The 24,931-nt window shown below is 40.3% G+C and overlaps 2 protein-coding genes across 9 annotated transcripts in view; one reads left to right on the forward strand and one right to left on the reverse strand.

Moving 5' to 3' along the window:
* LOC132789752 (serine-rich adhesin for platelets) overlaps positions 1-24,931 on the forward strand; it is a 47,280-nt gene that overhangs the window by 19,214 nt on the left and 3,135 nt on the right. For 2 of the 8 annotated variants that reach the window (XM_060797993.1, XM_060797989.1), the window contains exons 2-13: positions 7,511-7,667; positions 8,813-9,447; positions 10,530-10,662; positions 10,781-10,977; positions 11,052-12,422; positions 19,258-19,574; positions 20,799-20,900; positions 21,001-21,303; positions 21,376-21,470; positions 22,766-22,813; positions 24,290-24,381; positions 24,739-24,931. In XM_060797993.1, the coding sequence (XP_060653976.1) occupies positions 7,511-7,667; positions 8,813-9,447; positions 10,530-10,662; positions 10,781-10,977; positions 11,052-12,422; positions 19,258-19,574; positions 20,799-20,900; positions 21,001-21,303; positions 21,376-21,470; positions 22,766-22,813; positions 24,290-24,381; positions 24,739-24,931 (3,643 nt within the window). Of the gene's footprint in view, positions 1-7,510; positions 7,668-8,812; positions 9,448-10,529; positions 10,663-10,780; positions 10,978-11,051; positions 12,423-12,661; positions 13,085-13,912; positions 14,266-19,257; positions 19,575-20,798; positions 20,901-21,000; positions 21,304-21,375; positions 21,471-22,765; positions 22,814-23,384; positions 23,544-24,289; positions 24,382-24,738 lie in introns of those variants that run through there. The other 6 variants (XM_060797991.1, XM_060797992.1, XM_060797994.1 and 3 more) reach the window with 6 other exon arrangements.
* LOC132791482 (uncharacterized) lies at positions 1,788-7,360 on the reverse strand. Its single transcript, XM_060800418.1, has 4 exons — positions 7,216-7,360; positions 4,789-4,916; positions 2,448-2,501; positions 1,788-2,382 (listed from the first exon to the last, which is right to left on the reverse strand). The coding sequence occupies exons 1-4, from the start codon at positions 7,298-7,300 to the stop codon at positions 2,098-2,100; spliced, it is 552 nt and encodes a 183-aa protein (XP_060656401.1). The 5' UTR covers positions 7,301-7,360; the 3' UTR covers positions 1,788-2,097.

The raw sequence follows: 24,931 nt of genomic DNA on the forward strand, positions 1-24,931 counted from the left end.
ACCTGCGATACTATGTATATCTTACTTAATGTAATTTGCCATTTAAAATTAATTGTTTGCCTACTTTGTGGGCTGCTCATAATACTCGAAGAACTTGTTTGTAAGCATTGAGGTGTACCATAACCAGGTAATGAGGCCACCCACAAAACGAAGCGAAAAAAAAAATATTAATAAAACCTAAACTTTGCGCTTAACTTTTTGTTGCCGAACAAAGTTTGTAAGGAGCTTTTCTGCTGAGCAAATAAGAAATAAGGAAAACAGATAAAAATGTCGAAATTTAAATACCCTAGACTAAGCCGAATAATTCGTGTACTTATAAAACTATCGATTGACCTTTAGCATCAAGTTGCAACATGTTGATTGGCAATCATCAGAGAATTATTTCATCATCAGATCACATGTTACATTTAATATAATTGCAATTGACAAAAGCTTAGCAACTTGTTGGAGTTTCTATTACTGCGTCGTACTGCGTCTTGTCATGACATGTCATTCGGTTTCGATGAATGTCAGCTTCTTTGATGGAAATTCGCTAAATGTCACATGAAGCGTTCGTTGCTGAGGCGATTTTCCAATACCCCAAAATGCCATTTGTTGTTTTGACCCATGCAAAATGCAAGAAAAACTGGAGTGAGGCGTGTCATGAGTGAGTTTTTTTTGTTCTGCTTCACTTTGTTCTTGTTTCTAGATGCCAGCAAAGGCAGGGGGATGGGGAGGGGAATGGGGCATGATGGGTGACAGCGAATTGTTTGCCATGCAAACATTTTTCGTGTTTTTCCAAAGTGCCAAAAAGCATGTCAAGGGAGCCGGAGCCAAAAGCAAAGCGAACAACAACAACAACAAGAACAACAATGGCAACATCAAAATGTCAGCGACAACGGCAACTGTCAAACGTGTGTTGCTGTTGTTAGTTTAATGCGTGAAGCCAACAAGAACAGACTTGTACACACACACACACACAAACACAAGCGCACGCACACTCTGTTGTCTGTATGTAAATGAATGTCACGCGTTACGGCGATAGCAAAAAGCATTGATTCATTTTACAGATATTCAAATTAGTAGTGAATCACCCCACCCCAGTTTAAATGACCCAGCGAGTGAGGCACCCCAACGTCCTAATCGATATTAGCTGTCGAGAGTACAAAAAGAAAATAGACGTCAAGCTCTTTTAACAGACACTCGGACGATTAGTGCGGCCCATAATGAGGCATGACTAACTACAATTGCCGTACTTAAGTACTTAGCCTCTGGCAAAGTGATGGGGAAAGAAGGGGGGCGACAAACAAGGTATTTGCTTAGCCTAAGTAGTCTCGAGTCCTTGGCCTGAAGTCGTAGTTCATGCTCCTTTATCTTTCTCTCTCTGTCTCTGTGTTTGCCAGCCAACAACTTGAATAAATAAACTAACAGAGTCTCGAGTTTGTCTTTATCTTAATCAAAAGAGAGTTGCGATAGGGTTGGGGAGATTAGGGCAATTAAAAGGACATATACCTGCAGTTGGCGGCCATGCTTAGTATTTGTTTTTTGTCATTTCAAGAGAGAGAGAGAGAGAGAGAGAGAGAGAGAGAGCACTTTCAAATGGCAATTCTTATTCATGACTTTATTGTTGTTGTTTGCTTTTGGCATGCCAGAAATTTACACACATAAAAATGTCATCAAATCATTAGACAGACGAGAAAAGAGACGAGACGAGAGCGAAATGTGCCATTCACTGGAATTTATGTTTGCTTTTAACGCGTATTTAATTTGTTTTAATTAGCTGGCAATTGAAGGCCTCATTCGCCTCCGCCTCCGCCTCCGCTTCTGCCCCAATAACGTGGGGGCGTGTAACGGAAGTCCTAAGCTGAAGGCTGACCTCGATGAACTCCTTCGCCAACAAATGTGTTACAATGGCGAAAAGTAAAAATAAAACCTCGCAATCGGGGTCAACTTTCAGCTAGGCACCTGATGGTAACCCTCTTCTTTATGTTCCCCTCTTTTTCGTTCTACGGGCTTTGGCTAAAAGCGTTTTAATTGGATGCTGGCGGCATTTTATTTTAAGGTTGGCATATATTACGAGTGGGGGAAGGAGTCTTGTCTTGTGCTTTTAGCCATATCTCATCGCATGCATTCAACGCTAATTACAGTTACCAACAACGACATGAGAAGAAGCCAGCAAACTCGCAAACTCGTCCTTGCCTTTGGGCTTCCGCTTTTGCCAGCTATAATGGCATTGTGATTGCCACTTGCAACAGCTCCACTGACTCCTCCTCCACCTCCTCCTCCAGCTGCAATATTCCCACTGGTATTGTACACTCGTCCGTTGTGGCCATTGCAGAGATTCTGCTGGCAGGAGCGATAGTAGGTGCGATAGGAGGGATCCGTTTGGACTCCGTTGAGCATCTGTAAAGTGCGTAAGGCATCTTTGATATACGGCCAATATGTAGAGAAGTTGATCTGATACTCACAAGCGGCTTATCCTGACAGTCACGTAGAAAGGAATTGACTTTGTTCGCATTGTGCTGCAGGCAAAACGAACCGGGAAACAGGAAATGCGTTCCAAAGGGGGCGCGGCGAGGAAAACATGCAAAAGATACATCAGCAAAAAAAAATGGCGTAACTTTTTCTTTCTGTTAATATTAACATTATTGAAATATTTCACAATTTTCTATCGATTGCCTACGCTTGTTCCTACTCGATGTTTGCCAGATGAGCACAGCACATGTTTAAAGTCAACAGAATAATCTGAACATTTCCTATGTACTAAAAAGTATAGTATGCATCGCTCGTTTAGCTTGTTTATGATCAAATTTAATTGAGTTTTATATGACTACGAGTACATTTAATTGTGTACTTGTTGCTCTGGCTATTATGCATTCAGCTTGGGGCCTGAGTTTAGTTGATTTTTCTTCCTTTATTTTCTCCTTTATGTGTCTGTCTGTTTTTTTTTTCGTTAACAGCAGCTGAAGAGCAGATAAAGTTTTAATTGCATTATGTCGAGCATCAATGCAGCAGCAACAGCTACAGGAACAGCAGCGTCTTTGTGCCTAGGAGAGTCTGAGATACATCACTTTTTGTTTCCATTTTCATTTCCATGCTGGCTTAAAGCTTCTTTTGATCCGGCAAATTCAATAACAAAGAGTTCAAGGCTTCATGACTAATGAAGCGCTGGCAAATGTTTACCCAACAACAGCACAAAAAAAAGAATGGAAAAGCGTATTTGGAGGAGTGTGACGACAGCAGCAGACAAAGATAAAGTTAACGTCGATGTTGACGTTGACTCTCTCTCTTTGGCCTAGCCGAAGCCAAAGCGTTAAGAGTAGAAAGGGGGCAAGGGACAAGAGGATGTGGCTAGGTGAAGCCAACTGAGTGTACACTCAGCACCCTGTGTGAGCAAGCGGCTTTTGTGGTTTTATACGCCTTTCTGGCTTTCCATTAAATTATGGTAATGGATTTTTTATACACTCCACATTCATTTGGGCCGCGAAGAGTCTGCTGCGAAATTAAATCAGGCAAAAGCTTCAATGTCAACAGACGTGGTTTCGTCTTCCTCACGGCTTATTTACATTGCTGCATAAAAACAATCGACTGATTACAGTCCCAGACTACAGACTGTTGACTACAGACAGTTCTATGCTAGAGTTGAAATTATTGGACCCTCTTGCTCGTTTTGAGCGCTTGACTTTGCCATTTGCATGCCAAGTTTTTATTGCAAATTGCAGCTTTGGGCCCTTTGTGCCAACTAAGAGCAGCTACTCCACATTTTCCATGGCATAAGTTTGCAATTCAAAAATGTGAGACAATGCTGCAAAGCGAGAGCACAACTCTTGGTTACCCTAAGCCAAGCAAATTAGGGTATTTTGGTCTGGTGTTTGCCACAACTAGAATTGAAGCAAGTCAGAGAGATACTGAGATAAAAGTGCTCGACAGTGAGATATCCGCTACTCATTTTCAAAGAAGGCAAAAGAAAGCGGTTTTATTCTTAAAATATACCAAATTAATATACCGAAAAAATACTTATTTATACCGTTCAAAGTATACCATAAATTTCAATATATACTATAAAATGCAAGATATACTATAAAGTTAAAAATATACTATAAAGCTCAAAATATACCATATTGTCCACAATAACAAATAAAACCCAACAATGGCAGACAGACATGTCTATATGGTTTCGGCTGTTGACGGTGATCATTAATATATACACTTTATGGTGTCGGAGATGTTTTACAAACTGGTAATACTCTTCTTCCCTATAGGTACAGGGTATGAGTAGTAGAGCATAATATATATAGTATAGTAAATGGAAATATGAGCAGCTTGTAGCGCGAATGCGCTTGAAATGTCCTTTTAAAATGACACTCTAGGAGATACGAGTTTCAGCCGCTCATTACTCATACGCCACATGCACCCGCCGCACATAATATATTCAATTACATTGTGCGCTTAAGAGTTTAGTTTAATAGCCTCGTTGGCTACGTGCAACTCGCTAATTTGCTGGCTGGCTGACACAAAAAAAAAGACGTCAAAGTTTTTCGCAACAAAGTTGCTGGCCATTCATTCATTGATGGAAACGAAAAAAGGAAAAACGAAAAGGGAAAAGGGAAAAAGTCGTGTGGAAGGTGCGACTTTGTTGTGTCGTGGCGTATTCAACCAGCTGCGGCTTAGTGCGAGTACGTGAAGAGTTCAGCTGGGAATATGTGCCAAGATTATGACTGGATTGGTGTACGTGTGTGTGTGAGTGGCTGCAACATTTGATGTTGCATGGCTGGGAATACTCAAATACTCAAATGTGGCACTACTCACAATCATTTCTTGACGCACCGTCAAACAGTACTTCATGCTGCAGTTGATGGCTCGTCCGGCTGTGGCATTCGTGAGGCAGGTGGCATCACTCTGGCTCAACGTGTAGCTGCAGACGTAGCACTCGAGAGCTGCAAGTCCAGAAAAATACAAAAAATATATGTGTATATGCAGAGAAAGTGAAAAAACTACAATACTGATTTTACTTATACTTATTCTACAAGCAAATATATTGTAAACCGAAAATACAAAAATAAGAATATATCACAATAATTGAACGAGGTCATGACGTTGCCTTTCGTTTTCACTCGATCATAATGTTTGATAATAATGATGATGATCATGATGTGCTTTTCTTAGAATTTATTTATAGACAAGCGCAACAGTGCGACAACATGAAAATCTATATAAAACACACACTTTCGTTTACTTTTGTTGTATTTTATTCAAATTAATTGCATTAAAGTGAGAATTTTGGCAACAGACTTTCTGTCTATTTGCCAAGTGGCACGACAGCGTCCTCGACATGTATCTATCTATTTTCTGTATTTTCAATATATGCCTTGCTTTTTTTATTTGTGTAATAACAATGACGTCAATAGACGGCAACAAGAATAGCAACAGGCCAATGGCTAAAGATTGCTGTAAGCAGTTTCATGACACGAGACTTGGGGCCACGTAAAACGAGAGGATGATAGGCAAAGATGCGATGCTCTATCTGATCAATTTGTGAATTAGAGAAGAAGTTTGTAGAGAGAAGTGAGAGATGGATAGTGGGAGTACAAACATTCACTAACATTGTGAATGAGCTTTAGCTACTTTAAAGATAACATCTCTGTTAATTAAATACACATTGATGTACTCCCTAAGTTTCTTGCTATACCCCTTTGATAGTGTATTTTTACACAGCACATCATCTTTCGCCTCAGTTCTCAGACCCCAAACGACCCTGCAAAACATTCGATTGTCCAACAGCTGGCAAGAAGAACTGAGACAGCATCATCGCCAATCAAAATAATGAACTGTGCTGTGCTGTACTGTGATTTTTAATAGGCCTTTTACAGATCCACAATTTCATCGTAAAATCAGTGGATAGAAATTACGAGTAATCCACTAAATGTGTGTGTGCCTGTTTATTTTTAAACAATTTACACTGCAATTTCTTCATAAAAAGCTGATCGAGTAGTCGAACCCATTGGCAACGGGCACGCTTCATTTCGGCGTATTCGAGAATCAGTCAGTGAAGAAGCACTCACTCATTCATTCGTGCGAAATTATAGCAGCGAAAATATATTACTGAAATTAACGCTACGCACAGTGGCACAAAGTTCAACAAGTATGCCAAAATTGTAAAGATTTTGTGCATTAGAATATGTTAAAGCAGAAAGCATTAAAATAACAAATTTTAAAGGTCAATTTTGTATTCAATCTTTAAACATTATTGAACCAAACCTGTTATTTTTTAATAACTCAGAATTTCATATTTACCCTTTAAATAAACTTTAAACAAATCTGTTTTTTTATTATTCATAAAATTGAAATCAAATAATGGAATTTAAATCAAATATTAAGAAATCCTTGTTTCTATTCAATAAAACTAATCAAATCTACTTTTCTATTATGTCAATCAAAAGTCCATACTGAAATTATGTATATTAAAATCAAGTATTGTTAACTTATCTTCAGGAAATCTTTGTCACATTTACCCTTTAAATAAAACGTAATTAATCTACTTTTCTATTGTGCCAATCAAAAGTTCATGCACTTAGTTGACCCCTTCGTTTTAGTTTATAGTTTACATCCATCTTATTCATCTAAACAACTGATTGATTTGGCCTCACGGTCACAACAAGATCTAAAAATATTGCGTTATGCAGCGAAATCTTTTTGAGAAATGATTTGTATCATCTTTTGTGTAGCAATCAATAAATTAAATGCGGTCATTTGGAGAGTGGCATAAGCAGCTGAACATGAGATCGGTTATGGTTAATAGACTCATAAGAGATACACGAATATATCCTATACATATAAACGTATTATAGTACATCTCAAAATACGTAAGTAGAGCAAAGTTCTTGGAATCGCGTGGAGGTCTCATGTAGAATTAGGCAAAACAAAAATGAAATGAAAAATTATGAGGAGAGCGTGCCGAGATGAAAACAAAAACAATACAATACAAGAGAAGAAGCGTTTCAAATGCTACCTGAATTTTCCTTCTCCTCTCTGTCTGTCACGGAGATGACAAGTTTCGCAATGAAACAGCTAATTTAGTTAAGTGGAAATTGAATACGCTTCAATTGAAATAAGTACGCTGAGTGCGAGTATATGTTAAGATATTATATTTGCTTATGACAGCCAAATATGAGTACTACTCATATATTCACAAATATTCGTAAATAATATATATGTATGTGTATGTTTTGTACGCACCAATTGTGTTGGCTGCAGACGCTAAGACGACGGCCAAAGTGACGTAAAATTGAAATGTGTTTAAAGCTTTTGACAGTTGCTGCATCTTCTCGAAGCCTCAACCTTTTGTCTTCCAAGTGATGCTTGCTATTGACATCTGAATCGGTCTAATGTATTGATTGAAGTGACACACAATGCAGTGATATCTTATCACTCGAACGATTGATAAGTTCTCTATACTATTTACACATAAATCGCAACTTTATTTGAACTGTAATTAATGTTGTTTTACGTTCTCTCTCCTTTTTGTTTGCAGCCCGAACGCTATGTACCTGGTTCGCCCATCTTTCGCGATAGCAGTCCCACTCCCAATGCCACGCCCACAGCACCTATAACAGTTCCGCCCACGACAGCAGCAACAACGACGACGACGACGACGGGCGTTTCTCCAACTTCGCGGAGTCGTGGTCAAGGTAAAGAGTGTGCAAATAATAAATACAACTTTGTTGCGTAGAATATCGTCATGCATCCCTCGCCATTCGTTGCCATCCCTGGGCTGACGGCGAGCACATGTTTGGGAAACGAACCGTTGACATAGTTTCTGTGACATTTGTGTAAATAAAGCTGGGAACATGTTACAAAGTTGGCTCGTAATGCTTTGGCGCCACGGGGCGTATGCGCGATATATGAAAATATATTCATCATGTTGCGAATATTTTTGGGTCAAAGATTTTCAACATTTTTGCAACATAGTTGGGGAGTGTGTATGTGAAAGGAGGGAAAGGGGGGACTCTGTTGGCCTCTGGCGAGTTAATGTTGTTGTTTTCTTGTTATTGTTTCCAACAGCTATTTCGGGTCGAGCAAATAAAACTTATTTGGAGCTCTTATTAAGAAATTTCATTGAGCTGAAAGCAACAGGTAAACAACAACAACATCGACATAGATGGGCAGAGAATATGTCGAGTATTCTTCCAGAGGATGCCAGACACACGTTAGACGCGCATCTTAAGAAGCAAACTACGAGTATTTGCGGAATTCCGATGATGCGAGAATATTATTATTATTATTTTTATTATCTGCAGCTCAGTAGAAAGTGTGTGTGTGTGTGTGTGCGTGCTTGCTTTGGTTTGTTTTCATTTTCCTCTTTTGTTTTCCTCGAAATCTCAATTCTGTTTACGTGCCAAATTCAGCGTGGACGGCGCTTCCGTGCGCGAATCGGGTGAAGTACCCAAAGCAGAGAGTAATCGAGAGTGTGAGTGCGAGTGGAAAGCGTCGCCCCGATAGCAATCCCAGCCACAATTTCCCCATAGTGCTTGAGTCATTTAATGCGTATATGTGGGCTGTCTCTCCCCATCTCCTCCTCTTGTATTCGCTTGGTGTGCGGATGAATGAGCTGCGTGTGTCACGCTAGAATTTATCGATTTTATTTGCTGATTTAGAACGTGCGATTTGCCCAACCCAACTCCAGTTGAGGTGAACTCGTTGATCAGCCAACTGATAGCCACAATTCCCCACTATTTATTCCAGTTAATAGCAGCTTAATGTGTGCTCTTGACTGTCATTCTCCACTCTCTTTATCTGTATCATGCCCATTCTCTGTTCACTCTTCCCACATTAGCTATGACAATTTCCGTTTCACATGCAGCACACGGCAATGCAACGGCTACCAGCAACAACAAGAGCAACACCTCCTCCGCCGCCAAGCAGCTGCCCACCTGCTACATGAGCACTCGCTCCGCAGCGATGATGGCACTCGCCCTGGGCCAGCAGACAAGAGACGAGAAGCAAAGCACAGCAAAGCCAGCCTCGCCACGCACTCACAATAGAAACGTTTCAACTGCGCCAACTCCTGTTCGTCCCACGTCTACGCCCACAGCTACAGCTAGCACTTCCAAGTCAACCACGCCCACAGCCACAGCCACAACAACTACGTCCAGCACTTCGAAGCCAACCACGCCCACGACGGCAGCACGTGCAGCTGCCCAGCTCAACGGCATGGGCATTCTCTCCGGTGGCAGCAACTCGAGTGGCTCCAGCGACAACGATGGCTTCAGCACCTCCGGCTCCTCGACGGCAACGGCGCTGCGTCGTCTGTACTTCAAGAGCGGGCGCAGCATTAAGAACAAGATCAACTCATCCACCACCGCCGCCCCGCTCAACAGCCTGCCCATGAATCCCGTGTCCAGTGCCTATCACAACTCGGTGAGCGGTGCCACAGCTATGCATTCCATGGGCGTGGGCGGAGTGCCCAAGGTGAGTTATTATGCCACACATAGGGAATTCCAATTAACGAAAACTTTCCACTTAAATGTTTTAATATAATACTGTTACTTTGAAACATTTCTCTACATTTGTTATGATTCTTAATTCTAAATAATTTTGATAGGAATTCATTACAAATTTAAAATGAATTTTAAAAGACAATTCACATTGTACATATATATTTTTTTGTAAAATAATTTAAATAGGAATGCAACGCTTAATTAAACCGAATTTTAAAAGGAAATTAGCTATTGTATTTTAAATTTAATATTCTTTTTATTAGTCTCGATACATGTATTTTTTTTTATTGCACAAGCATTATTGCTATTTCCACAAATGACAAACTAAAAGAATTTTAAAAATTTGAGTATGAGCAATTCCCCGAAAATGTCTAACGTGACAATTAAAAATACAAAAAAATTCAAATACAAATAAAATTACATCTCTTTTTTATATATTTAATATATTCAAAAAATTATGAAGAAATACATAAAAAATAAAGAAATAAAAAATAATTGGAATTTCCAAATAATGCAAGGCAACTTTTCTATTTAAATTTTCCATTAAAAATAAAAACTAGAACTTTTAGTTTCTCTAGATTTGATTTATATTATTTTTATGATGTGATAATCTACCTCGGGAAAAATACAAATTCACATTTACATATAGTAATTAAATATACATAAATATGATGATTAAATGTGTCTTATGCTTAAAACTAAATTTAACAAAATCTGAATTAGTTGCGGTTAAAAATAAATGCATTTGTAAGAGACATTCTTGCACAATATTCTAAAATTAAACGAGCCACACTAAAATTATCTTTTGACACTGATGGTTTTTCTTTTTGTAAATATTTTGAAAACCATAAATTGTTCAACAAGCAATTATTCTGCTCAATTATTGTCAACGTATGAAAAGCTTTTATTTAGATTTTTTATTCTGTGCGACTATATGAAATTGTCCACCTGTTGTTTATTGTTGTAACTGATTTAAAAATGATATCTCCAAGTGAATCCTAATGTTTCCCACTGTTTCTCTACTCCACACTCATCTCTCTTCTTCATGCTCAGCTGGTGGTGATGGGAGCCTCGTCGGCATCCATTCCGGACACGAACATCAACACGTCCACGGACTCGGCCTGCACGCTCATCACGAATGTGACGCACACGGACACCTCGGAGACCTGCGATTCGCTCGATCTGGGTAGGCAGAGACTAATTAATTGATTGATTGATTTGCTATTCCAAAGCGAAAACCAATTCCAATTAATCAACGAAATCAAACTGGTTTACATTTCGCTTATGGTGTGCTTTGTTAATAGGCGACAACTCGGGGCCCAGCGAGCCGCTCTTCAGTTCGCTGGAGGAGCCTCTGCTGACGGCTATCCAAATCGATTCGGAGCACGAGACAAGTGGCGGTGGCGGTGGCATGGGCATGGGCATGGCCACTGAGATGGAATTAACGAGCTGCTCGCGTTATCCCCCACGCCACGACATGAATCTGCAGGATAGCACCGAGGTGAGTTCCACGCACACACATCGCTCCCTTCTTTCCATTCCCCAATCTCAACTCTCGCTCATTTGCATACGCAGAGCCAGGAGTCGTGTTTGTCCATATTGACGGGAGAACCGTCATCCACAACGCCGCTGCTGTCGTCACGGCAGCCCAGCACGGCGCCACCGCCGACACGAGGACGTGAGCACTTCACCTTCGATCCGCCGCAGTCACCGAAATCCGCACGTAGCAGCGAGAAGGCGCGCAGTCACTTCACCTTCAAGGAGGACGCACAGCAGGCGCCCGGCCGTCGGGCGAGCAGCGCCCATTACAATGGCGACACAGCTGCTGGCGAGGCGGATTCCAAAGCGGAACTGGAGCCACTCGAGAGGAGTCTGCCTGGCAATCGCAGCAAGAAGTTGCGCTCAAGGGAACGCGATGCCATGAATGGCACACGCAATCGCATCTCGCCCAGCGTCTCGCCCTCGTCCAGCAGTCGCACCAGTCCCAAGCGAGAACGCAAGCGAACCACTCCCTCTGTGTCCACGGGCGCCATAGCCAAGATCAACTCGGCGCCGCCTACGATGAAAGAGGGCAACTTCTTTGGCAGCTGTCAGAAGCAACGTCAATCCCAACAGCAGCAGCAGCAACAGCAGCTCTCTCCCTCTGCCTCGTCCTGCGCACAGCAGCGAAAGTATTCCTCCAGCTCGTCGAGTGGCAGCAGCGAGCGTTGTCTCCGCGATGCAGCTGCCGGCGGCACCATGTTTCCCTTTGATCGCGAGGCGCTCGACTACGAGCGCATACAGCGGGAATGCTTTGCACCCAGCTCGGCCACGGCCAGCACCAGCAGCGACTCCGATGAGGCGGAGCATTGCTCGGTCTACGAGCGAAAGCTGAGCACCGACATCTTTCAGCAGTACTCTCGCCTGTCGCAGCAGGAACAGCAGCAGCATCACGATCGGGATCGAGATCGGGATCGCGATAGAGAGCGGCCGCCTTCGCGCAAGAATTCGAAGCGCATTCGTCCCGATTCGGTGATACACACGACCATACGGGAGAATCAACAGTATGTGCCGCAATCGGACGCGTTTTATCCGCAAGCCAAGTCTTCCTCCTCGCCCAGCGATCACTCCTACGCCGAGCTCAACAAATTCGAGGATATCGCCAGCAAATTCGAGCAGATTCCGCCCAAGCATGGCTCCAACTCCACCCTCAATCTGCATCTGCTGCACATGCATAGTCCAGGCAGTGAGTCCCTTGCATCCGCCTCGCTGAGTCCCACTGATGCCACACGCAAGCGATCCTTCAAGAGCAAAGCCAAGTCCAAGACGCAGCAGCAGCAGAAACAGCAGTTGGAGCTGGAGGAGGCAACGGGTGGCGGTGGAAACAGCTCCATCAATGTGACGGCGAATCCCTTGGAAGCAGCCGCCGTCTGCAAGCAGCCACGTGCCACCATCGTGGTCCAACAAGTAAGTGCAGCATGACTTTGCCCCTTTCTGTCTGCTATTCTCTCTTTCTCTGCCACTCTCCCTCTCTCTCTCGCTCTGTATCTCTCGCTTTGTGTGTGGCATTTCCGTTTCTAGCTGCGCGCGCGTCTTTTCTCCGACACTTTCTCTCTCTGTATCTCTCTGTTCTCTCCATCGCTTTGTTGTGCCTTGTGGGGCAGCTCATAAAAAGCCTCGCGCCGCTGGCGGATCGATTCATTCGCATGTTTACGATCCGCCGTAGAGCAACACGCCACAGAACAAAAATTCAAATACGAAAACAAAACACTGCGCAAAATACAAGAAACAGTGCTTAACTGGAAAATCACTGAATCAAACAATAATAAACAATATAAACAGCACATTATTGTGAGACATAAAAAAAAGTACATGCAGTGAATGAGAAAAAAAGATTCCGCATCTAATTAAAAAGTATTCGCATCTGTGTTTATTGTGCCGCGCTCGACATGTAAACTGTACAATTCCATGACGATCAGTAACATTCAACTAAAGTGTCTAAAGAGTTTGAACTAAACGTTCAACGAGAACTTCAAGTGATCAGTATAAAATTATAATAATTCAAAGCATACACAATGGCGCCTTTCTACAAACGCATCTGCCGCAGCCTTTCCAAGCGTTATAAGGAGGTATGTGAAGTCCCAAAAAAAAAAAAACTAATTCATAGAATGGTGATAAGATAAGCACCGAATTGAACAGTTCATGGTTTGGCAATGAGTGTTGCCGGTTTATGGCCTCCCATTGCCACATACATATCTATATCGTTATGACGATTTATTGTCTGACGTCAATTTGACAATCTGGCACCAGACTACGAGATTATGACTCTCGAGGCCCCAGCGCTGGGATCGATTGTAATCTCATTGTAAATGGCCGTGAAAGTGAAGTCGAGGACGCTGAATTTTATTAATTAACCACATTGAACTCCGTGAGGGGAAAGTACAGAAAGTTTTTTCCATAATTGTTGATATTGATGAGTTTTGCATAGATAAGTTCGAAAAAAAAAAACAATTTGAAGTATCCCTTAAGCAATTGTTTCTAACTAACTTTGAGGTTTCCTTAAAGGAACTTTAAATATTCAGAGCATAAGTTCACTTACTCCCAGCAGATATCATATAACAGTTTTCTTAAAAACAAGTTTTTTAAATGCTTCTTCAAATAGTTCAGAAAAGTTTTCCCATTATGAAACTTGGACGATTAAATTTTATAATTGACATACTTGAAAATGTGTTTATTTGGTTCACTTTTAACTTCTCTTAGCACTCTAAAATTTTATAATTTTCATTCTTGAAAATGATTTTATTTAGTTCACTTTAAATTTCTCCTTTATGAATCGGTAGCTCTTAACTGAAATTGTGTCATAGTAAATCAATAGCGTTTAACTACAAATTTTTCATAAATATGTTTCAACATTTTTCCTTTTAATCTTTTGCTTTTAAATGACTTTACATTTCCAGCAATTAAAGCCTTCAGCATTTTCTAGCCAATATATATCATTTGTTTTTCAAAATTGAAATGTTGCAACTGTCAGTCTGTGGAAGCTTGTAACTGGTCATCTGTGTGTGAGCGTTGATAAATGTATATATCTGAGTATTTATATAGAGATATGTATGGATTTCTCCCCACATCTCATGCCGGGTGATGACAGCTGTCAAAATAAACTAGCAGTAACAACAAATGAAAACGAAATCATGCCAAGGCACCGTCCAAGTCCCAGTCCCAGAGGCAGTCGCAATCGCAGGTTGTCAGGTTGCGAATACACGCTCGTATTTTACATATTGTGCACGTATTTATTTACTTGTAAAATACAATAAAAAAAAAACAAAAAAAATAAAGCATTTGTAATCCATTCGCCTGACGACAACGACAACGACGACGACGACTATCTACAATCCTTTTTATTTCTCCCTCACTCACGTCCCATTTTGATTTATGAACTATGTGCGATTTCATTGTAAGGCGCAATGAGTAGTTCGATCTTAAATACCCAGAAAAAAGTATAAATATGCATTATTCCTACTTAATAACAGGAATGAGAGATGCTGCTGCGTATAGTACTCTTATATGGAGTGCCGCATTTCCTTGTAACAATAACAAAAAACAGGTCATAAGTAGCTATAATTTTATATAGTATTCTCATATATAGAAGCGCACTTCTGTCTGCAGCATATAAAGTATACTATATAAGCAGATATTCTATAGCTGCCCTCTGTCTACTGTTAATTTATTAAGCATTATCATTTCCTTAATATGAAAAAGAACATTTCCAAAACAACGCAGAAAAAAGAGGCATTCATTATATCCGGCGTGAATATTTCGCGGAATTGGCCATATAAATACGTGTCGTCAGAATCAACGAGATAATTTTGTTTCATTTTGCTTTGCTTGCTTTCCAAGCTATTAGTTACTGAGTTCTCGTTGCATGTTGCACATTTTGCAACTGTCGAACGTGAATCATTAGCCAAGCAACAGCAACAGCAGCAGCAGCTGCAAACTGCTATGATTGCAACCTTGGTGGTCACTATCTACCATCCGCCCTCCTTTTGTGTCTGCTCCCCTCTTGTGGAATGTAAACAACTAAATGCTTTGCGCCAAGTTTCCTGTTGCCTCCGCCCACCGTTTTGACTCGTAGTCGTCGCCTTGGAAAACACACGTTGGAAATATCAAAAACAGGCATGCAAATAACATTTTTGCTTTGCTGCATTTATTGCTGTTGTTGTTGTTGTTGTTGTTGTTGTTGTTTCCCGCTATTGATTTTGCATTGAAAGCAACAAGGAGGAGGAGGTGAGGTCGTAACACTACAAAGTGTTAACGTGCAAATGCATTCATTTGGGCCTTGGTGTCAAAGGCAGGCAACATTTAAGGCCATCATGCATGCACGATTTCCCCCCTCTACAATTTGCCGTTTTAGGTGGCCTAAAAGACTTGCCTAATGGCTGCAACTTGAGACCATTTGTTGAATCTCTAGAGAATCGCAAAAGACAACGGCAACCTCTTGGCTAACTCTTAATTGAATATTTAATGAGGATATTTAAATTTAGGTCTCTCCAAAGAGGCAAAAAGGTGCTACATTATTTAAACAGCACACAAATGGAACTTTTTTCTGCAGTTGGGTTCATTATACTTACGCAAATACATTTGAAATGAAAACTCAAAAACGTATGCGGACGAAGGTCAATCTAACAATCAAAGGGTCACACTTTCATTTCACGGGTTCAAATTATATAATTGAAAGCCATTAATATTAACAAATGGCAGCATATTTCGTTATTAATTCGCTAAATGCGGTTATTGACTTGGCCCACCACAACAATTTTTTACTTGCTTTGCAGTTTTTTTGTGTTGTTGGTTTTTTTTTTGCTGTGTTCTTTTCATGTTGTGCGGTTGTCAAGGACGCACACGAATTACCGCTAATTATAGATCTAGACATTGCCAAAAACCAAAAAAGAAATACAACTAACAAGCAAAAGTTCACAGGCCTCCCACTTAAACATTGCGTATACTTAATGTCGTTGCGTATACGCTGACACGTAGCAGCAGTTCCCAGCTGGCGCTTAGTTTTTTGTTGTGGGTAGTTTGCGAAATGTGTATCAATTATCCCTGTACACATTTAATGCGTGTTCATCAGTTCATTCTCCTTGGGGGCAGTGTGTTACTGGCGTGTTCTGCGTGCCATTTAATTGCAATTAATTAACTGATTTATGTGATCCCTGAACGAGAGCCCCTCGTGTGAGTGGCAACACCTGAGCGTGAGTCGTGAGTCTTTTCTTTCTGGTTTTCGCTCAGTTTCGATTTCATTGACCCCATTGGCCGTGCAGCGCAGCATTAGCTGCACTTTTTGCAGCTGTACAAAATAAACCAAGGCTATAAATAAACCAAAGAAAAGATGCAAGCTGCAAGATGCATTTGCTGTCCATTGTTCAGCAGCTGTAAATAGCCGCAACACACGGAAATGTTCAAGCAACGCGTATCCCAAATAGTTGAGTTGCAGCTGAAGAAGATGAGTGAAAAATGCTGGAATAGTCGAGAGAGAGATAGAACAAGATAAAACCCACACCTTTTGCTCGGTTTTGGTCGGACTTTGCACCCTTAGACATGCGTCTGGCGTGTGGCCAGGCCAAAGAAATAAGAATCCCCCACAGCGTTCCTAATGATTCAATGTAACCGCAATGTAATCAACTGGCAGAAGAGACACTGCACAGCGGGCCATTGGAATGTAATGATAGTTTCTGCTTGTGTGTTTGTGTGCGAAACCAATAACAATTAGACTAATTACTACACAAGAAAAAATACCAATACACCACAGCCTCAATAATTAGATGATCTATTGATATGTTTTCCATATGCGAATTATAATGAGAGAACGAAGCAGACAAATAACAGATGGAAATTGTCTGCTCAGCTAAAGTACTTTTCTATCATCGCAAAATATTGCAAATTGCTTTCATAAAGCGGATAGAAACAAAGGAGACAATATTCGCAAAGTCAACATTGGGTTTTCAATTAAAATTTGAACATACAACTCGTTTCTCACTCCCCCAAAATGAAAACAGTTTAAGAGCAATATATATTCAAATATCGATTCATTTAAATTCAAACTAAAGACTCTCTCTCCCTCTTTCTGCTAAGCAACTGCAATGTTTAGAGCTCTATAAATTGGTTTTATTTTTAATGCTAGCTCGCATTTTACAAGCGATTGAACACAGAGAAGCGCCATTTAATGGAAAACACAAGTGATTTTCATCACGTAAGTGTGAGCGCTTATTTTCGTACACATTGAAAGCAAACTAAATGTATTTTTAAACATCGTTATACGCTTATGCATGGCAAAAAATATACAACAACTAGGGGTTGTTTAGCCGAGAGAGAGGCGAACACATTGAGGTGTGAAATGAGCTCTGGCAGACGCAGCCGGCGAGCAAATTTATGCACATATCTGCTATGGTTTACCTCTAAACTGAATGCTGAATTTATCACGGACAGCAGCTTAAATTATAGATGAGTGCAAAGTATTTACATATTGAAGCTGCAAATGCAATTCAATATACGCACAGCACTCATACGCCCCGTTGGCCCGCACTAATTGACAATACAAATACAAATTCGAAAAAGATAGCACAATTTCTCACACCTCTTTTTGGTTCGTTTTATTAGTTCATTTTTTGGTTGAGTTTTTTCCCTTAATTTGTCTATTTAAAAAGCGTTCGCACTCTGCATCCCGTTTTGGTTAATGGCCAATTGGGAAATGATGCGAAACAGACCAAATCAAATACAAGCTCTAATTATTGTGAGTATTCAGCTAACTTATACCCTGCAAATCAGTTCAGTTCGGGGCTTAAAGAGCTTTAGTCCTTAACAGTAGATTATTTCATTGACAATACGCTAAGCAAGATTTATTGGCCATGTAATCTCTTTCACATATTGTGTGTATATACCCCACACACAGCCTTTTATCTACAGGTCATGGCAAGGCAAAAATTTGTATTTTTTAGGCTTTTGTGTTGCTACGTGTCTGCGAACGTGAACACATTCCCGGTGTACCACGGGGCGTATGAGGATACCAAAAAAAAAAAAAGAAAAAATAGAAAAATGAAATTTTGCGGGGAAAAAGCGTTGAATAACTCGTAGACCGCACAGCTGGTGTTTGCTTATCAGTGGTTAACACAGCTATCTCTTTCAGTTATGTGTGTGTGTGTGTATGTGTGTAGCACATACTGCACAATACTGGCAATTACTCATACGCCGCATTGTCATCATAAAACTTGATGTCTTCATCAACATTTGCTCGCTGCGGGCGATCTCCCATCGAGCAAAAATTGTTCCCTCGTGTGTGTTTGTCCAAAGTTGGCCACTTGAAGCGTTTGGATAACTTTTATGCCGCACACAACTCATGTGGCAACAACTCATCAAAGGTGTAACACGCACACACACTATTGCACAGAGACACGCACACACTCTCACCCAGCAGACAAGATGTATGTGCTATTAATTAGGCTGGATAAAGTTCTTTTTTTGTCATGCCAGCCAATAAAATATACAAATTAATTTCACCATTTGCTGAATAAATACTCACATATTTACGGCAACTTGCCGAGTGAGTATATGTATGTGTGTGTGTGTGTACTTGTGTCTGGCTGTCAGTCCTTCGTCTTTACACAGGTAGCGAGACGATGCCTAACGTAGCCTGTAATTTATGGCAAAACTTTTGCCGTTTGCGTAAATTTGTTGAAAAATTTCAATTTGTTGCAATTTATGCGTTTCGCTTGTTTATTCGCGCCACCTTCACAAGTTTGACTGCGGGCTACAAACATATATATTTCTTGGAACAAACACCTAGCAGAGAAGGAGCTCAATCTCAGCTTCAAATACATTTCAAAGACTTGCGTCTCATTAGAATATAATTTGGCAGCGAATTTCTGCTCAACTGATTTGCTGGATAGTCTGGCTGCTAGTTAAAGTATTCGAAAGTATTTTGCCTCGACACCAATTGCAAAAATGCACCGCTTGGCCTTCGTACACTTGTCCACCAGGCAGCACGCGATGTGGCATTAGGAATGTTGCAACAACGAGTCAAAGCGAAGCGAGGCGGCACCTATTCAAGGTGTAGAGATAAGGCTGAAAGTTATTGTGCACTAATCCACTCCTGTTAAGTGGAGCATAGCCTTGAGCCACTCAACAAGGTCTGAATAGAAAGTGCAGGCCGCACAGATTCGAAAGTTGGCAACGCAGACCATTCAATTGTAACAATCCGCTTACCTTATTTTTCATTCTTTTTTTGTGCTTTCTCTTTGCACTTATGCAGCCCTCACTCAGCATGGACAACACGGTTGAGACGCTGCTCATCAAAAATGAAGGCGATTTCATCAGCGTGGAGCAGGGCAAGGAGTTGAACGCACGAAAGCGACACTCACAGCAGCTGGCACATCCGCCGCATGCCGCTCAGCTGCTGCATCATCACCATCATCATCACCAGGTGCAGGGACATGGCTACTCGCCGCAACAGCAACAACAGCAGCAGCAGCAGCAACAGTCACACAACAAGAGGGACGAGAACATGCGACAGCTGTTGGATGTAACAAATACCCTTACCATTGAGGAGCTGCGTGACTTTGAAATGCGGTAGGTCATAAATTGCAGATCTTATTATTTGATATGGCGCCGGGGCTATTAAGGTTTTGCAGACTTTATTTATCCGATTGATAGGTGCAATTCCCCTTAAACAAAAAAATAAATAGAATCTCATAAAAACGCAATGGCCGAAAGGCTATCAAAACGTTTTCGAATGATCAAGAGTTACATGTGAGCAAATAAAATCAATAATAAACGTGAATTACGATTGCAATGTAAGCAGTAAGCAGCAAAATTTTTATTTCCCTTTTTAGTAACTCCATAATATTGTAATATAGTATGTTACTTAATTGTACAGACTGCAATAATTCGAAATCAATATTTCATTTCAGAAATTTTCATTGCTTACTTTCGGGCTGGCTATGAAAACTTTTTGTTCTCTTTGTCCATTTCATGTTTTACTTAAATATTACACAAAATTCAATAGAAATTGCCGAATCTTATTTCAATAGTTAACAAGATCATAATACTGCACTATATTGATAGTTTAATATCCAAATTGTAATTGGAAATCACTTGGCATTCGAGTAATTCTCATTGCATACTTTCGGGCTGAACCTGAACATTCTTTGCTTTCAAGCTTACATTTTATTTGTTGTTTAAATTTTTATTTCCTAGGCCATAATTGCGAACAATATGTTGGGAATTCCAAATCAATCTGGTATTCGGCAAATTTCATTGCATACAAGAAAATACTTTGAATTTAAGCTTACATTCTATTTGTTTTGTTTAAATATTACACAAAATTGAATAGAAATTGCGGTTACGCATTTTGTTTGTGTTTCTTCTGTGAAAACTAATCGAAGTCAGCCTATTGCATATTGAATTGTTTGCATAACTGTTGTCAAACAACTTGTTGGACAATTTGTGTGGCACAACTTGTGAAACAACTTGCGGTCAACATGGCATACAAAGATGTTTCAATAACAGCAACCAAGGTCAAACCGTGTTGCATACCAACTGATACAGAAAATACCATATTGTAGTATTCGAAGCTTGTCAACAGCAGCAGCAGCAACAGCAGCTCTTAATAGGAATTTTTGCAAAAAGTTTGCAGTATCAATTCTTAGAATTTTGTTTGTGTCTCAATATAGACGGGTACAAAAGGTTATATCGCAAATTGACTTGCAACAGTTCGCTTTACACGTTGTCTGCTCTAAGCTCTAAGCTGTATGCAAATTATATTTAAATATGGTTGCCACTAAACATTTGCAGCTATGGCTCACCACACCACAGTCGCTCGCAGTCGGTGAAAATGCCCGGCAGCCGTGCCTCGGGACGCCCCAATCAACTGTGTCTGCCCCAGCAACGATCTCGGTGAGTGTCGCAGATACGCAAAGCTCTTTTCTAATAACAATGACTTAATAAACTTTGCTTTGTGCTCTCTCTCTCTCTCTCTCTGTGTCTGTGTCTGCAGAGTGGCTTCAATGCCCAACACTGGCGTCGAGGAGGAATACTACAGACTGCGACACTTTTCCATTACGGGCAAAGGCGTTGTCAATCGTGGAGATTCGCTAAAGAGTCGACGCAGTCGCTCCAACAACAGCGTTGCCAGCTCCAACTCCAGCACCGAGCACTTGACAGCCCAGCAACAGCAGCAGCAGCAGCAACAACAACATGGACAACAGCAGCTGCCAGCGCCAAGTTCGGCCTCGGCACGCACATCACTGGCATCGAGTCGAGAGAGCAGTACATCAAATCCAGGCAATGGTCCCTACAGGTAAGCCACACACACAGACCGCCGAAAAGCTGCTGCAGAGTCGGGTACTTAATTGAGCTAATCCTTTTGCAGAGTTTTGATGCTTGGCGGTCCGGCAGTGGGCAAAAGTTCGCTGGTCTCGCAGTTCATGACCTCAGAGTATTTGCATGCATATGACACGAGCATTGGTGAGTTGACTACACACACAAACACAGATTCCACACTCTCCCCCCGCCCTACCCCACATTCATCCTGCTGTCTATATATGTATGTTATGTGCCTCTTGCCACTTAAAAACTCCTCCAGCGAATGCTGCTTAAAGTTCGCTTTAATGTTTTGGGTTTGGACATTAGTGCTTTGTCATTGTGTGTGTGTGTGTGCGTGTATGTGTATGTGTATGTGTGTTGTGCATATGTATGTGTGTCCAGTTCTTGTGCCAGTCTGGTCCTCAACCCTTGACCCTTCAATGTGTATGTCTAGTTTTATTGTGCCCTTTGTTTTTTTTTGATTTCTTTTCTAGTTTTTTGTTTGTTGCCTTGGCATTTGCCTTCACATTTATACTTTTCATCTTGTTTTTCTTTTTCTTAAATATTCGTCTCTTTTTACTTTGCGCTGACTTTGTATTTGTTTTTGCCGATTCTGATTTTGTTTGTTTATCTGTTGAATTTTGTGTGTCGCTTGTGCTTTGCCCTTGACTACGAAATATTTACGACCATCTCACAAAACATATTTATATTTATATATAACAGATATATACATATATAAATATACAGATATTCGTATATAATTCTTTTTTATGTTGGTGGACTTTTACGACCCGCCTTGTACATATGGGCACTGAGATTTCATAGCACAATTGGCATAAACGAACATAAAAAAAAATATATTTTGCTGGAAATTTTTTAACAAGTCGCAATGCGCGGAAAACAAAAATAAAAAGTGACCTGCAGATGTACAGTGCGGAAAAAGTGCTTTTTACATGCGGGAATTTGGAGACATTAAAATCAAACAACATATTTTTACCCAAAAATTGCAATTGAATCATCGACCCACCGAGATCCTGTACCCACATCACGTATACGCACCCGGATAAGCTATGTACTTGACAGTCGTGTTTTGTTGGGTTAGCACACAAAAATTTAATAAACTCCACTCTCCACATTTTCAATGGGTACAGGACAGATTAATTGGGAAATTTGAATAAAAAGCTCCAATTTCCCTTAATAACATTTGCTGTAAATTCAATGCCAGCACTTAAAATAATTGTAAAAATGCATTTGTCAATATTTTAACATCATACAAATGATATTTTGTTCTGTTCTCTCTCGTCTTTCGGCCATAAAACATCCGTAACCAAAAAAAAAACGTTTCATTCAACATTAATATCAAAAAAACTACAATAACAACAAAATCAACAACAATCAAAATGACAACAACAAAAAATATCAAATCAAATTGTTAATAACTTTAACCCTTAACTCAGATCTAGGCAACTGTGATATCCGCATACATATTGAAAAAGCCGCCGACGGTAATAGCAACAACATCAACAACAACTAAATCTAAAAAAAATTCTATCCAAAATAATAATTATTATTAATAATATTTATTCCAAACTACATTATCTAACCTACATATATACTAAAACGCTTTCCAAAATTTTTAATCAACTTTGCCGACAATAACCAAAAAAAAAAATAATAATAATAACACAAATTTATTTCCATAAAATTTATTTTGTCACCTGTTTTTAACGTTTGAGCTGCATTTGCGTTGAGTTTCCAATTGAATTCCAATTAACTAAATTAACTTAACTAGCTCCTAAGTTTAAGTCTTATCCTAAATACACTGGACACGCCACACGTTACACGTCCCACGCTCCACGCCCCTCGTTACACCACACACACACACGTTACGCCTTCAACAATTAGGACACTGGCTTATGCCCAAAGTAGTTTTCTTTGCCACACAAATACTTATATACGGCACACTTAAAGTCACGCAGACACGCAGAAATCACCTCCTGCTCCTGCTCCTCCCTGCTGACCAGCTTAATCAATTGATTGTCCAATAAATGCGGCTTTGTTTTGTTTGTTCGAGAGGTTGTGATTTATGATAATTCCCTAGTTATTAAATGGATATATGCGATGAATGTGACTATGACTATGACTCTGAAGTTGAAGCATCGGGCGTGTCCTTCACTGATGTACAAGGACTGACATTTGAACAACACTTTAATTGCATCTAGATGTAAAACACAAACAAAATAAATTGCCCTGCAATTCCATACATGTATGGAAAAAAAATATATACATATACTATACGCCATAAATACTCGAATATGCCAATTACTGTGGTAATTTATGCGTTTGCCACAGCCAATTGAGTGAATCCAAATGGGAGGCAGTGTCACCCAGATGTGCATCATCAATTTGCCTGCGCGAGTTCAGCTCAGGCTCTAAAAGCAATAAATTATTTCAGCGCAATTAATAAAAATCAAGTAAATGCGCCACGCCACAAAAGTGTCCGGTTAATGTACTATATTCTTTCTCTCACACACACACACGCACACACAAACACAAATAGGCTGCACACACGTATAGGTTGGCGCACACTCACACACTTAAAACAGTCAGATTCACAATTCATTGCATACTTTCGGGCGCCAATTTGGGATTTCATTTAAAACATCAAGATTTCGATGCTGTTTTGTACTTCCCTTCCCTTTCTATACGTATTTAAATGTAGTATCATAATAGCGTCCCTGCAAACAGATCACACCACACCATATCTAAAAAAAAAACCAACTAAAATGTCAATTGTAAATATATCGTACTATGTAAATACTCGTAAATACTATCTGAATGAATTCACGTTTCTTGCACCTTTCATTTGTAGCTTACATTTCTTTTCAATTCTTATTATTGCGTAATATTTATTCATATACTTAAAATATAATTAAGCAACTGGACAAATTTCACTAATTTATTTACTTTACTGCAAACAGATGACGAATCGGGCGAAAAAGCCGTATCAGTATTACTCAGTGGCGAAGAATCCGAGTTGATTTTCATAGATCATGGATACACCGAAATGACGGTAAGTAACTCAACTCAATTCACCTCTCATCTCATCTCACGTTTTATTCATAAAAGACCTTTTACTTGGCACTACTTTAGCGAAATGTCATTTAAAGCAAGGTCAATCCACCCCACTCAGCACTCGAATAAAAAAGTCTAACCATTCAACCTTAAAGATACTTTATCTGTGACATTTCATAATGCCATTAACATACACAATCAACACATTCATACACACAGGATACAGGACACAGACGCAGACATAGCCAGAGCTTAGCTCCTTTACTCTCAGCCACCAGGCAAAGCACTCTTGAACCTCACTCAATGTCAGTTTTTTATGTGGTATGTTTTGTTTTTTTGTGCTCTGCTTTCTCAGCCGAATGAATGCTTGACCAACTATGATCCACATGGTTACTGCGTCATCTACTCTGCCGCGGACCGCAGCAGCTTTAGCATTGCCGAGCAGGTGCTTCAGGTGTTATGGACCAATCAGAATATCGCACAGAAAGCCGTGATACTGGTGTCAAACAAAGCGGACCTGGCCAGGAGTCGACTCGTTACATCCGAAG

This window comes from Drosophila nasuta, chromosome 3, assembly GCF_023558535.2.
Source record: "Drosophila nasuta strain 15112-1781.00 chromosome 3, ASM2355853v1, whole genome shotgun sequence".
NCBI classification, from domain to species: domain Eukaryota; kingdom Metazoa; phylum Arthropoda; class Insecta; order Diptera; family Drosophilidae; genus Drosophila; species Drosophila nasuta.

Bases quoted from the DNA above. Each gene is read 5' to 3' on its own strand.
- LOC132791482 (XM_060800418.1), bottom strand. From the start codon at position 7,300: ATGCAGCAACTGTCAAAAGCTTTAAACACATTTCAATTTTACGTCACT. The intron at 4,917-7,215 runs GTGCGTACAAAA...CTGGACTTGCAG, and splicing joins GTCTGCAGCCAACACAATTG to CTCTCGAGTGCTACGTCTGC. The intron at 2,383-2,447 runs GTGAGTATCAGA...CGCACTTTACAG, and splicing joins ACTGTCAGGATAAGCCGCTT to ATGCTCAACGGAGTCCAAAC.